At 30.0% G+C, this 13,742-nt stretch overlaps 1 protein-coding gene across 2 annotated transcripts; it reads right to left on the bottom strand.

Moving 5' to 3' along the window:
- Nucleotides 1-10,987: 10,987 nt before the first annotated feature.
- On the bottom strand, nucleotides 10,988-13,188 carry LOC118054908 (NAC domain-containing protein 100-like). Of its 2 annotated transcripts, none has more exons than XM_035066677.2 (3): nucleotides 12,614-13,188; nucleotides 12,182-12,462; nucleotides 10,988-11,923 (listed from the first exon to the last, which is right to left on the bottom strand). In XM_035066677.2, the coding sequence occupies exons 1-3, from the start codon at nucleotides 12,804-12,806 to the stop codon at nucleotides 11,204-11,206; spliced, it is 1,194 nt and encodes a 397-aa protein (XP_034922568.1). In that variant the 5' UTR covers nucleotides 12,807-13,188; the 3' UTR covers nucleotides 10,988-11,203. The 2 variants fall into 2 exon arrangements, with proteins under 2 accessions (XP_034922568.1, XP_034922569.1); XM_035066678.2 differs by having other exon boundaries at nucleotides 12,182-12,477; nucleotides 12,614-12,748.
- Nucleotides 13,189-13,742: the final 554 nt, after the last annotated feature.

The raw sequence follows: 13,742 nt of genomic DNA, 5'->3' as shown, positions 1-13,742 counted from the left end.
AATAGAATTATGATTGGCTAAATATTTAATTTAAAAATAGAAAAAGCAAAACCCTCTCCCCTTTAATTATTGGTCTCAGCCAAAGGAGAAGATTTGGTAGATTGGAAAATTTGATAAAATTGTTTAAGAATGGTGAGAATTTATAGGTTTATAAATGTTAATAGATGGAATATACAAGGATTTTACCAAAAAAAAAATCATCTTTTTTTTTTTTGGGTTTCAGTCATGACATATAAAAAGAGAAAAAGGATTTTGACTTGGATTTTGTTAATATAAGAGAGTGATTTTAGACTAATCGAATGGATTATTGAAGAATTAAACAGTTAATTTCAATGAAAGGTTGAAAAGATAAATTTAGATGGAGCTGCACATGCCACGTCAATGACGTGGGTGCCTCCCATGCACCTAAAATTTTTTTGAAGAAAACATTAAAAAAATTCATTTTTTTATCAAAATACTTTTGAAAAGTAAAAACAAACAAGCTCTAAGAGCCCATTTAATATTGTGGTAGTAGTTTTTTTTTAAGTGTTTTTCGCTTAGAAATATATCAAAATAATTGTTTTTTGTTATTTGTTTGTAAAATTTATTTTTTATACCAACATATCAAAACAATTTAAAACCACAAAAAAAAAAAAATTTAATTTGAAGTTAGAAAATAAAATAAAAAATCATTTTAAAAAAAAATACTTAAAAAAAAGAGAGGTTATAAGCACCTCGTTAGGCCATGCCTTATGTTGTGATTGTATTAATAGCACTTGAAAAAGTATAGGTTGTTATGGTGGGTTGGGCCTTTTTTGTATAAAGCCCAACTTAATTAATGGATCTTAAAATGAATGGCTTCTTATAGTTGAGTAACTATTCTCAAAACCCATGATCCATCTAAGCCCAACTTCGCAGGGATCAAACCCAAAGTTATTACTGCTTATATATATTTGTTTATATAAGAGAGAAAGTAAATTAATTAGTACTGCTTTGTGTGAAGTTATAAGAAATATCTGGAAACACTAATATAAACAATCTTTCCAATGCATATATTTTGAGTAATTTTCTCAGTATCTTTTAAATAAATTTTAATCTATTCAACTGGTGCAACCCGTTACACGGTATTGAAGAAAATTGTGCTATTATTGGGAGAAGATTAGAGTAAATAGACACCAAACTACAAAAAACTTTATATGGTAAATTTTTTTTTTTTTTCAAATAAGCTTTAATTTTAACTAGAATGGATGGAAATGATCTACCTAAACCCGTACAAAAATATTATTTCTGATGTATTTTGCCTATTAAATCAATAAAAATCAACCATAAACACCATAAATATTTTTTAAAATTCCCCCCCCCCCCATATCACAAACATAAAAACCATGGCAATATCAATCATGCATGAAGGAGTGACTTGACTATTGACCTCTTGTTTTTTTACCCCTCAAAACAGAAAAATCAATTATTAACCTAGATAGATATTGATGGTGTGATCATGCCGAAAAGGTAAAATTAGGCCATCAATCTTTATCATAAAGTAGATATGCGGTAATATAAATAAATATAAGCTGCTGGTCTTGGTTTCTAGAAGTGCGGTGCCCTAATACAATGAAAGATCACTTTACAGTTCATTAATTTTATCTAGTTGTATTCATGGCTATGGCAACCTCACCCCTTTTTCAATCATCAATTAAGTGATTAAAATCATAGTCCTATGATCATATCATTACAATTACATGTAAAGACAAATTAGTATATCATCAATCAGAGGTTGTAAGATAAATAATATCATCTTTTAGTTTTTTTAAGGTTTAATTTAATATAATGCATGTTTGAAAGTATGGTCACGGTTGCTTTTCAAAGTGTTTTTCATGCTGAAATACATCAAAATGATGTTTTTTTTTTAAAAAAAAATTATTTTTAAGATTAATACATCAAAATATCCAAAACATATAAAAAAAAATAATTTTTAATTAAAAAAGACCTTTTTAAAAACATGGGTTATTATGGCATGCAATTTGCAGCCATTAATTTTGGGTTGATGGAGAGGAACAACATATGAAGAAAAAAGCCTTTGAAAAGCATGAATATAAAGAGTTTGATGGATAATATATGAATATGAAAAATAATGATATATAACTTCGTCATTTATAAAATAATAATAAATAATGTTGTCATTTTTTTTAGGGTTAAGTTTAATTTAATTTTCTGATTATTATGTCGTGCAATTTGCAACCATTGATTTAGGGTTGATGGAGAGGAACAATCTATTTTAACTTTGAAAAATAGCCTTCATTTTCCACTCTCATGGCACTAGGAAAGTCTATTTAAGAGCGTAATAAATAAAATTAAGTGAATGTTTATTTTTACATTATAATTTATTTTTTAAAGTGTTTTTTAAATTATATTTCACTTAAAAAAACATTTTTTTAGATATTTTTGGATGATTTTAATATGTTAATATAAAAAATAAATAAAAATCTAAGAAATGTTATTTTTAAAAAATACTTTTAAAAAATATATAAGTATTATTTTTTTCAATTTGATCAAGTATGCGACTATCCTTATCGAAATTAGAAAATTCATGAGAATTTTACTTGATGTGTATCTTGTTTTGAAATTTGAATCATGGTGATAAAGAAGGAGATTATATTTACAAGCAAAGCAATGTATTAATTACAAATAGTTAGGTGTCAGATCCATAGATTCAAATCAGCAGCATTGAAGAATGAGAAGTGTTCATAAATTTAGATAAATGCAGTGATGACACTCTTAGAAATTTTGGAGTAGATCCAAAATGGGATTTCATTTTCAAGGGATCGATCGTGTACTTTCATTTAACAAAAATTCAAAGCACAATTGGGGAGAGTTGTTCTAGCCCACCAAACAAGTCACTTTGAATCTATGATGAATTACCACGTGGCATCTCTATAATGGGTGCTCACCCTTCCTTTTTTATAAATATTTTTACCTATTTTATAGTATTTTTTGATAATTTTAATTTGTTGATATCAACAAATAAAACATAATACAAGTTGATATATCTTTAAATGATGAATTATTTTAAAAAATATCCTACATTGCAATCTCATACACACATAAACATTGACATGTATAGATAATTGATTATATTTCATAGTCGCAACTTAGCTAATAAAACAAATTTCTTCCAACCCCCTGAATAATATATTCCAAGAGGAAACTTCTTGTCCTTGTTTATTACTCGAATGGAGTGGGGTGGCCCTATAATCATAACAAATATCCATCATTGATTGTACTTCATATAATATGAATATGTTGATTAATATGATTAATTTCTAAGGTGAAGTGTGTTTCTCATATTGTGGTATTTTTCATGATTTAGTTTGAAATAAAAAATATTTTTAATTATGATTTTTTTAAAAAAAATATAGGCTTTAAAAAATATTTGTTTGATTAAAAATATTGTAAAATGTATTTTTACATGTAAAATAAATAAAAAGAGCAAGTGTCTATAAAAATATATGTTTGATTAAAAATATTGTGAGATATATTTTTTTACTTATTTGATTAAAAGTAAATGAAAAACATGTTATTTTTGTTCAATATTTTAAATAAAGCAAGGGCAAAAACTAGTATTAATTAAGCTAGATATATGATTTTTTTAGTTTAATTTTATTACTAGCTAAGTCTTCTCTGAAAAATGAAAAAAAAAAGGAGAAAAAAAGAGGAAATAAACAGGTATATTGTTGAAATTATCAGGATCCTAGTGCATGTGTAGCCACTTTGATCCCACCATAGGAATTTTGTGACCCAAAAATCTATAGAGAACATTGTATTAAGCAATCATGATGAGGAGAGGCGAACAATATGAAAGATGAGAAGGCTCGGTCCACCGAAATTTGAGAAAAAAAACTATATTATATTAATCATAAAAAACAAGAAATTTTCTTAATTCGACCCTTCAATTTAAGGTTTATTTACATGTTTTGCACCCCAAAACCATGCATTACCCATGCGGGTCTCCTTTTATTATTTGATTTTCAAATTCATCCAACATTTTTTTCTTCATATCCAACAAACCACAAGCGCGCGCCCACACAAACGTACTAGACTCTTGAAAGTTATTAATTTCTTTGAAGATCCTCGACGTTCTACTATTGAGATAAAAACTTGTATGAACTTGTTCATCATAAATCTATATTGACAGGCACTCGAGCTAGCTTGTGTTGGCGAGCAGCGCCATCAATGGCGGATCCTATTCTCTATAGCCCTCTATCATGTTCAACTTCGAAGAGATACACAGTTGCCATCGTGTTTTAGGTCAATTCTCCAAGTGGATCTTCTGACTCCCCCAGAAGGATAGGCATGGATATGACCATGAAAGAAGGGATGATTTTTTTTTTTTTAATTAATAAGAGTTTTTGATTCATCTTACGCGCACCTCAACTAATTCAACAGGCTCTGAAATTAACGATTATATAAATTTCTAGTGGCTATAATATTAGTAACTATAAGACTTAAACCTAAAATTACAAGAAAAACAAATCTTTTAATTATAAATTCTTATCATTATCATTAGATCACATGCTAGATAATTAAAAATAGATTCCTTCCTAAGGTGATGCCAAAAATGATCCGATAATGTCTTTCCAACTTTCAATGACTTGAAAAAAGGATATAGAGATAATTTAATTACGTCCTTTTCTACCAGTTTCAAGTCTTTACACTAATTATTGAGCTTGCATAAGCTTAACACATCAATTTTTGATGACTTGGATACAGACAAGATGTAATTTGCTGTCAGTTGCGCTGGAGGAGGTGATGCATTATCAACGCCAACCCTTTTTCAGCATGATTTTCAATGTTCGTTTTGCTTCCCAATATATCCATTAATTTCAAAGATGCAAGTAGACGAGAGGAATTGTCATTGTATTAACAAAATAAATAAATAAATAAATGATTTTTTCTTTTTTTCTTTTTAATTTGTTTTGTTTTGAATTCTTTTTATTCAATGATTTTTTTTTAAAATTTATCTTTTATTTTTGGATTGATTGAGAACTTGATTTTTTTGATTTTTTTTTTCTAGGTTTCCTTCTATATTGTAATTGTGGCCTTATGATCGAAACCATGAGTTTGAAAGGTTAACTTGAGTTAAATTTGATCTTTTTTAAAAATTGATAAGTTTTTATTTTATTTTATTTTTTTTAATATTTAGTTGGTTGGTATTGGGTTGTAATTGTTTTTACTTTCTTTTCTATGGGGTTATCCTGGTCTTACAAGTTAAATTGAAGGTTAGACGGATTAACCTGGTTAAATTAAATATTTTTTTTATTATTTTTTTTTTAAATTGGATTTTTTTTACGTTTTACTTTTTTAACATTGGATTAGTTTGATAATTGAGTTTCATAAGTTTTTTTTTTTAATTGTTTTTCCTAGGTTATCTCATTCTCAAGACCTAAAATGCAAGTCTGGCAAGCTTACCGGGTTTTTTTTTTAAATTGATTTTTTTATATAATTTTGTCCTTAGTTGGCTAGGAATTGAGCTTCATTTTTTTTTTTTTGCTTTAAATTCACTCACTTCTTTTTAGTTTTTTTTTTAAAATTGATTTTTTTTAATTTTATTGTTTAAAATTTCATTTAACTTTCACTTTGTCATCATGTAAGATTATATAGAGGCTTTTTAAAATATTGACAAGATATATTTTATAATATTAAAAAGCATTCATTTTGTGCAGGTAATCATTGTCAATGTTTTTGCTTAGTTCAGTAGATTTACTGTTATTGTCTTTTTTTTTAATCATGTTATTAAAATAACATAGTTTATTGAACCTTATTGAATATAGTCGAGTCTATGACTCTAGTCTCGAATTTCTCTTGTTGTTTAAAATATATTAGTAGTTCGAGACTAGAGTCATAGACTCGACTATATATAGTCTAGCCCATGGCGTACCACTTGCTCACTGTTAATTTAATATGCCAAGTAGCCAATTAGTTAGTTATATGTGATATTATTATATTCATGAAAATCCATATTTAATATTAATAAAGGTTTAGTTTATCTTTAATATTCATATAATATTATATTAATGAATCTAATATTTGATTTATAAATTTAGAGTAAAGATAAAATCCATGGGATAAAATTTCTTTGCAAAAATAATTATAAAGTTATTAAAATTATAAAATTCTTATTGCATCCAAGCATTGTTCCTAAAATATTCACGGTCAATAAATTAAACTCGGATGATTTAATTAAATATGACTTAATTAAAATATATTTTAGAAATTAAAGACTAGAATATAATTAATACATAGATTATATTTCTAAATCTAGAAAAATCAAGTAAGCACTTGATTGAGTTAATTTCTAGAATTATCTTAAATTAATAAATAAATATTATTCAAGGAAAAAATTGATATTTTATCAATTTATAGGGTTTTTCATATTTCCCTATAAATAAATAGCTATGCCTTTTATGTTTTTGTGGTTGTCTGCAAACAGAAAAAACTACGTAAATCACATAATAAAAAGCTAGCGCTTTAGGCATAGTAATCCATGATCTCTCCTAAATAAAGATTTAGAAAATTTCTTACTGGTGGTTCGTGTAGATTACCGTTGAAAGTTGGACAATTAAACGATTTATGATTTGTGATAACCCTTTTTTTAAAGAATTATTCAAAGCTGAAAAAGATCAGATTTTCTGTTAATAAATCCAAACACAACTCTAGATCTATCTAACAGGATCATAAAGACTTTGAAATAATTTTTTTTTTATTTTCTCTATGTATATAATATTCAGAAATCCAACACCCACATGATCTAAAAAAATAAGAAAACAAATCTTTATTTTCTATAATAAACTGACGTTAGATCTAGTACATTAGACCTTAATATACACATGTATATAGACATGGTTAGGAAAGGGTCATCAAAGTATTCTAATTGAAAATTGATTATTTATTTATTTATTTAATTCAAGCACCATAAACTTATCAGAAAACAACACAAACATATATAAATTGATAAAGAATGTGACACAATTATGGAATTCAAATACCTTCCAAAATGTCACAACACAACAACCTTGCCCACAGGTTATAAAAGAATTTAAGAGAAAAAGAACCTGTGATTTCCATGTGGTGCCAGAGCCACCAATGGAAAACGTTCATGAGAAATCGCTTCCCGTCGGAAACTTCCTGGAAATTTCTCATTTCTGGTTGATAATTAACCGGCATGGGAGTGTCGGTTAATTTCCTTTTTTTAATCTTTCTTTTTAATCCTTTAATTTCCACTCACAATTGTTATTCTAAAACAAAAACGAGTTAGTAGAAATTAAGTAATTGTAGTGCTTTCACTTGACACGTGAATCCACCAAAATTATACACATAACCTCTCATGCTACGACTCTTATGTCCATTTTGACAAGACATTAGGTTTAAATGTTGCACAAAAAGCCAATGTTACGTGAAATTTCCCATCATGCCTTAAGATGGCTCCTTCTGCAGAATAATTTATACACGTCAAAGAATATCTGTATATGGATTTATGTTTACACTATGGTTTGGGGAAGATGTTTGCATCATGAGACTTTACTCTAAGAATCATCCAAAACACACCTCCCTCCAAAACTCTCCCTATTCTCCTTTGGCGTTATTATTATCTTTCATTGATGTAAAATATATTCCCTCCACTCCTAAATCCTATTATTAGATAACTATATTATATTCCATATCATTTTTGAAAATTGAGCTTTTAAACTTTAAATATCATTTTTTTTATTATCAGATCACTCTAGAAAATTAACAAATACAAATAAATACACAATAAAAATATTAATCTTGCAATAGTTATCGATAAATATACCAATATAATTTTTTTTAATATTGATTTGATCACGAGTTCATGGTGGAAAAAATCTCTTAAGGGCATGAATTATGTAATCCGATTATGTGTTCTTGATTTTATTAAGCATTTGGTTCTATATAGGCTAAATTTAATTTCATCAGTGTTTTTGGTTGAAAGTCCCATTATGTAAGGAATTAGAATACTGAAATGGTATCAATTGACTATCATATATTCCTCTAGTTTTCCAACCAAGTTCATAGATATGTTTGATGAAAATTAATTTAAAATAACTCTTAAGAAAAGGACATATATAGTATATTATAGAAAAAAAAAACACAAGAAAAACAAGGGAGACATAGTAGAAGTTGGAATCAATACGTCAAAAGTTAAAATATTATAACTTTGATTAAAATAAAAAAAATAATTCAATTTAATCAAAAACTTATTTCTAACTATATATATATATGATTCGTGGTCGGCTCTTAATTAAGTTCTACCAATTGTTAGCAAAATCTAACAATTTTCTCTTAAAATCTTAATTACCCATAGAAAGATACATGGTTTTTATTGATATAGATAGAGATCGTTGAAAAACAACAATTTTCTGGTAGTTTCGGTCTAGCTAATCTTATCGGCAATTTCCGTAAAGTCTCAAATCTAGCTCTTTTATCATTACATGGAGACTAAAAACATTAATCTGATGTTTTTTTTTTTTTTTTTTGTGATTTTAAATATTTTGATGTGTTAATATTAGAAAATATATATATATATATATATATATATATATATATATATATATATATATACACTACCATACACCCCAATACCAAATATATACAGAGAAAGAAAAGGAAGTTTTATGGTTTTGATCATCTCATAGTTCTAACATGTTTGCATGTATGATGTCGGAAATCAAATCTCTATAATAGAGCAAAGTAAATACTAGCCAGCCAGCTAATTTAGTGTTGTGAGGACATGTTCCTACTAATTTCCATATATGCATGTGAAACCTTGCAAAAAACATGAACCGACAGCACAGGAACAAAAGCATATGCAGATGCAGGCCAGGTGGAAGTACTGCTGATTAATCTAGTTACCATGTCGGTTCATCTGGTGAAATCAATGTTGATTAAAAGGTTAAACACGAAATAAATGACAATGAGATGAGCTAATTGTGGACAAATCAAGCAAGACAAGGCATGTTTATGTTCTAAGACGACAGCAAAGTGTTTCTTTTGCGTGTGAAAACGAGGTGTAGAGTCTTGATTGGTAGGTCTAGTCTCCACAGCCCCCATATTTTCATGCAGCAAATAAGGGTTTTTTTTTTTTTTTTGAAGAATAAGCTCCGTGGCGAGCTCGCTTCTCTCTGTAGCTTGTGTTGCTTGTATGCTAATTACTTGGAATAAAATAAATGGTATTTAGATTCCCTTTCACTACAAAAACATACGGACCAAGTAACCCTAAAGGGGGCTTGGCTTTCCTGCAAGTCTGTGACCTAGACAGAAGCTTTGCTTCGAATAGAAAGGAAGTTGAATGGCTTACACTTGGTGCACATGTTTCCGCATGATCCTGCCTAGTTCCAGCTTACCCTTCTTTATTCTCTTACAGTGACGATTCCACTCTTTCCTTTGACTCCTTCTCTCTTCTTTAACTTTTTACCCATGACATGTTTCTGTTTTCTGTTATCTCCCTTTTGAAAACAACTTCATTAAAAAGAGGAGAAAATTCAAGGGACCTAGCTAGCTGCCCCACTCTAATCTCCTTGATTGAAAAATGTTTCTATCCAAAAAGTTCTGAAAAAAAGAAAAGAATAAAAAAGAAAGAGTACTACAGATAACAGAGAATCTGGTCACAGTTCTGCTTGCTTGGATATGTTAAAGATGTAATCAAGGTTAACGGATGGTCATCTTTAACCCATTAAGCACGATCATTATTTAATAAATGCCGATTATTCCATATATATATATATATATATATATAGAGAGAGAGAGAGAGAGAGAGAGAGATGGTGAACTTAGCGCGTCTATATTATTGCAATTGGTTAATGTCTCGGAAAAAGAATAGATCTAAAAAGGACAATGTTTAGCCAGAGGGATGTCGAAAACAAATTTGTTTTAGAAATGGAATTTTAGTAAATTTACGTCATTTCAAAACACGTACGAAATAGATGGTGATATATTCTCTTTTCAGTTATTTTTATCCTGAAATAATAATTAAATGTTACTTATATTTTTCAGGTGTGAAGGGAACATAGATATTGATTTATATCGTTTTAATTTTAATAAGATGTTTCACGTGATTCTCTTGAAACTCTTATATTGATATTTGTGATTATGGTATAAAATGGTTTTCAAAATAGTATATTGTTTAAAAATATATTAAAATGAATTTTTTTTTTGTTTTTAACATCAAGACATCAAAAACCATTAGAAAATATTAAAGATGTTAATTTAATATTTTTTTAAATTAATTTTTTTAAAATATCTAAAAACAAAAACAAAAACGTTCAGAAAACAAAAACAAAACCGCCTTGATCCAACATGAGGTCACTGATTCCAGTGTACATCCCTTCCATTAGAATCCCTTCCTCCATTCATTCAGTCTCTACTGATAATTAACAAGGAGAAAATGACAAGTTAATTTCTTGCAAGTTGTCTATATTTGTTACATGATATCGATCCTTGACGGAAAGGGGCATATATCTAGGCCCAATTTGAGAAATCAGACACCATCTTAGCTATTGTCAATTTCTCGAACAAGAAAAGAAAGAAAAATCGTATCCTGGTGTCAATCAAGTTCAAATCAATCCCCTTAATCAAGCTAGGAAAGCTGGCTGCGCATTTCTCCTAGAAGAAATGGATGTTAAGTATGATATTAAAATTCATTTAAGGCCTTAATTACCTTGTTAATTGCACTGACTAGTTGCTGAGACGTCGAAGTGCACAGAATTAAGGACTTTGAGTACAATGCATTTCGAGGTTATTTACTTCTCTCGTTAATTAATTCGCATCTAAAGAGAAAAAACGCACATATGACAAAAAAAATAAATGATTTTCTTATATGTGTACACACACACACACACACATATATATATAGACACGCACACACACACACTCATGGCATCTTTCCTTTGGTATCTATCAATCAAATAAAAAAGAAATCGGAAGAGGAACACCATGAACTAATAAAAATCTATACAAATTATATCAATACAAAGAACTTTCCAAACTCTAATCAAATTACCTAGCTAGCTAATGGAGAAATGGCTGTTTCAAATCATATGTCCTCAGAACTTTTTCTCTCTGTTTTTTTTTTTTCGTTACATTCATGTATCCTAATAATTTAAAGAACAAATTAAACCACGCGTACATATACATATATTCTCTATGGTCTTCAATAATCCCACAAGCAATCCAAATCTGCAATGGGGCCAGCTGATGGACCCTCAAGATCTTCAAAAACCTTATCATGGCTTCCTATTTCTTGCTTTGAAACCACAGATGATATCTCAGCTGTGGTGTTCACGTCTGTGCTAAGTCCAGTGTCCTGTGAAAGGCTGACCATAGATTGATTAGATGAGAAGCGCTCAACCTTGCACTGTTTCTCCAATCCAGATGCTTCTCTATAACTATTTCTAGCTAATGATCTTAGAAGGGAATGTTCATTGTCACTGAAGATAGAGTTTTGAAAGTTTTGGAATGAATTAGAAGAACTCTTTCCTTGGTGCAAGTAGCCAGGCATATTGGGAGTACTGGTTTGAAAGGTGTAAAGAGGATTTGAGGCTGGAATTTGAGGGTGAAAACTGGAGTTTGGTGCTTGGTAGCTGGTATTCGGAGGTTGAACAAAGTTTTGATTGTTGTTGAGCATGCTTGTATTGGAGAAATAATTCCCATCTGATGATCTTGTTGCCATTGCCTTGAACTCATTGTTATCGCCACCGCTGAAGCTGCTGGTGCTTGGCCTGCTATTGTAATTAAGGGGATCCATGAAAGGTGGCAGGGAGGAGTAATCCAAGAAATCATCACCGAAAGAGTTCACCCTTAGGAGGTCATGGATTGAGGTTTTCTTGATGCCTGTACTCTTGTGGAAAATCCTGCAAACAACCCATTCATCCTGTAAAAACATGGCCAAAAAAAGAGTCATGCTCAGTCCAGATTCTTCTTTCACACAAAAGCAAAAGCAAAAAGATAGATAAAGCAAAACAAAAAACAAAAAACCATGAAAGAAACTCTCCACCAAATCAAAAGCAAAGAAATGAAAAACATTTAAAAGATGTGACAATAAGTAACAACTTAAGCTTTCTTTAATTACAACCAAGAGAAAAATGTACAAGAAGGAAAAAATTGGAACTTTGTGCATGTGGTTGCATACCCTTGCAACCTTGGGGAGGCTATAGTACGAGAATTTGCCTTCAAGCCTGTATTCATGCATAACCCAATTTGATTTCTCTCCTTTGGGAGCTCTCCCTTTGTAGAACACAAGAGTCTTCTTCATCCCGACAAGGCTGTTTTTCCCCTTGTAAATTTCCTTGTCTTTCCCTGTAGCCTTCCAGTACCCAGATTCTGTGGCACGATTGGTTCTCATACCAGTTGGATATTTCCTGTCTCTTTGGCAAAAGAAATACCATTCTTTCTCCCCCATCTTTGCTTTCTCTGTTCAAAACAAGTCTTTTTCAACATTTGGACCGAAAATTCAGCAACAAATTAAAATGAACAAAACCAAGATTGATTAAAGAGGATTAAGGGTGGTGTCTTAATATTGACCCTAAAGAAACTAGGAGTTGGTAGAAAGATGAAAACTCACTTGGCAAATCCCATGGCTCGCACTTATTGAGATCAACTTCACCAATAGCACTTGCACAGAAGCAACCATTCATCACCTTCTCTGTAAGATAATGAGTTATTATCTCTTCATCTGTAGGGTGGAACCGGAAACCCGGTGGCAGATCAATCAGATCATCTCCTTTGTTCACCACAACAGCTTCCTCCATTGTCATCACACAACGAGCCAGCTACCAGATTAATTAACTCTCCCAACAACCTATAAGACTATGTGCGCGTGCCTCTGTGTGTCTGTGTGTGTCATACACACTCAAAGCAAACAAGCTAAAAGAAGAGGGACGATTCTTGGTATTTTGCTTTTTTTTTGCAGGGAAATTTAGAAGAGATAGGGAGCAGTTAAGAAAGTAGAGCAAGGGCCTTAAAGAGGGCTTAAATAGAGGTTAGCAAAACATTGCTGTCTAACATGAAGATCCGTAGGCTGCAAGCAAGCCTTGTTTGAAGTCCTGGGGAAGCCACTGGTTTAAATGATTCAATAGGTTTTTTTTTCCTCGATGGTGTGTTGTTGTGCTGCGCTGTTTTCTTAGCTGGCTACTATATCATCTACTTGTTTGAAAAAATAATGTGAAAAAGGGAAATGGTAAAAGGAGCTTTCGTTCTAATATCATATGCTGGTGGTGGGGGGCCATGTATATATTTTAGCAATAAAGAACTTGGAAAATGGAGGCCTTTTTATTTGCTTGAAACTGCCTAACCTTTTTTATTTTATTTTTTTTATAATAAGCTCAAGATTCTAATCTATCGGGTTTTTAGTCTCTTAATTTAACCAATAGTCTTAGTTCAATGCCCTCGAGTAGTTCCTATATATTATCATTAAGAAAAACTGTTACTTTGTCAATTTTCTGTTTAATTCTTCCTGGCTAATTAAGTAGCTCTGCTAGCTACTATTGTTGACTGCTACTGCCATGCCTTAACAAGTGTCAACGATTTTTTTTAAATTATTTTCTACCTAAAAAAATTGCCAAATTAATGTTTGTGGATGGTTTTTATCATATGCTATATTTTTCTTTTAAAAAAATACTTTCATAATTAGTATAAAATATATATAATTAGTTCAACAATTACATAAACATGACTGCATACATAAATTCATA

The sequence above is a fragment of the Populus alba genome, chromosome 19 (genome assembly GCF_005239225.2).
Source record: "Populus alba chromosome 19, ASM523922v2, whole genome shotgun sequence".
NCBI lineage: Eukaryota > Viridiplantae > Streptophyta > Magnoliopsida > Malpighiales > Salicaceae > Populus > Populus alba.
This window is presented reverse-complemented; position numbering and strand designations above follow the sequence as displayed.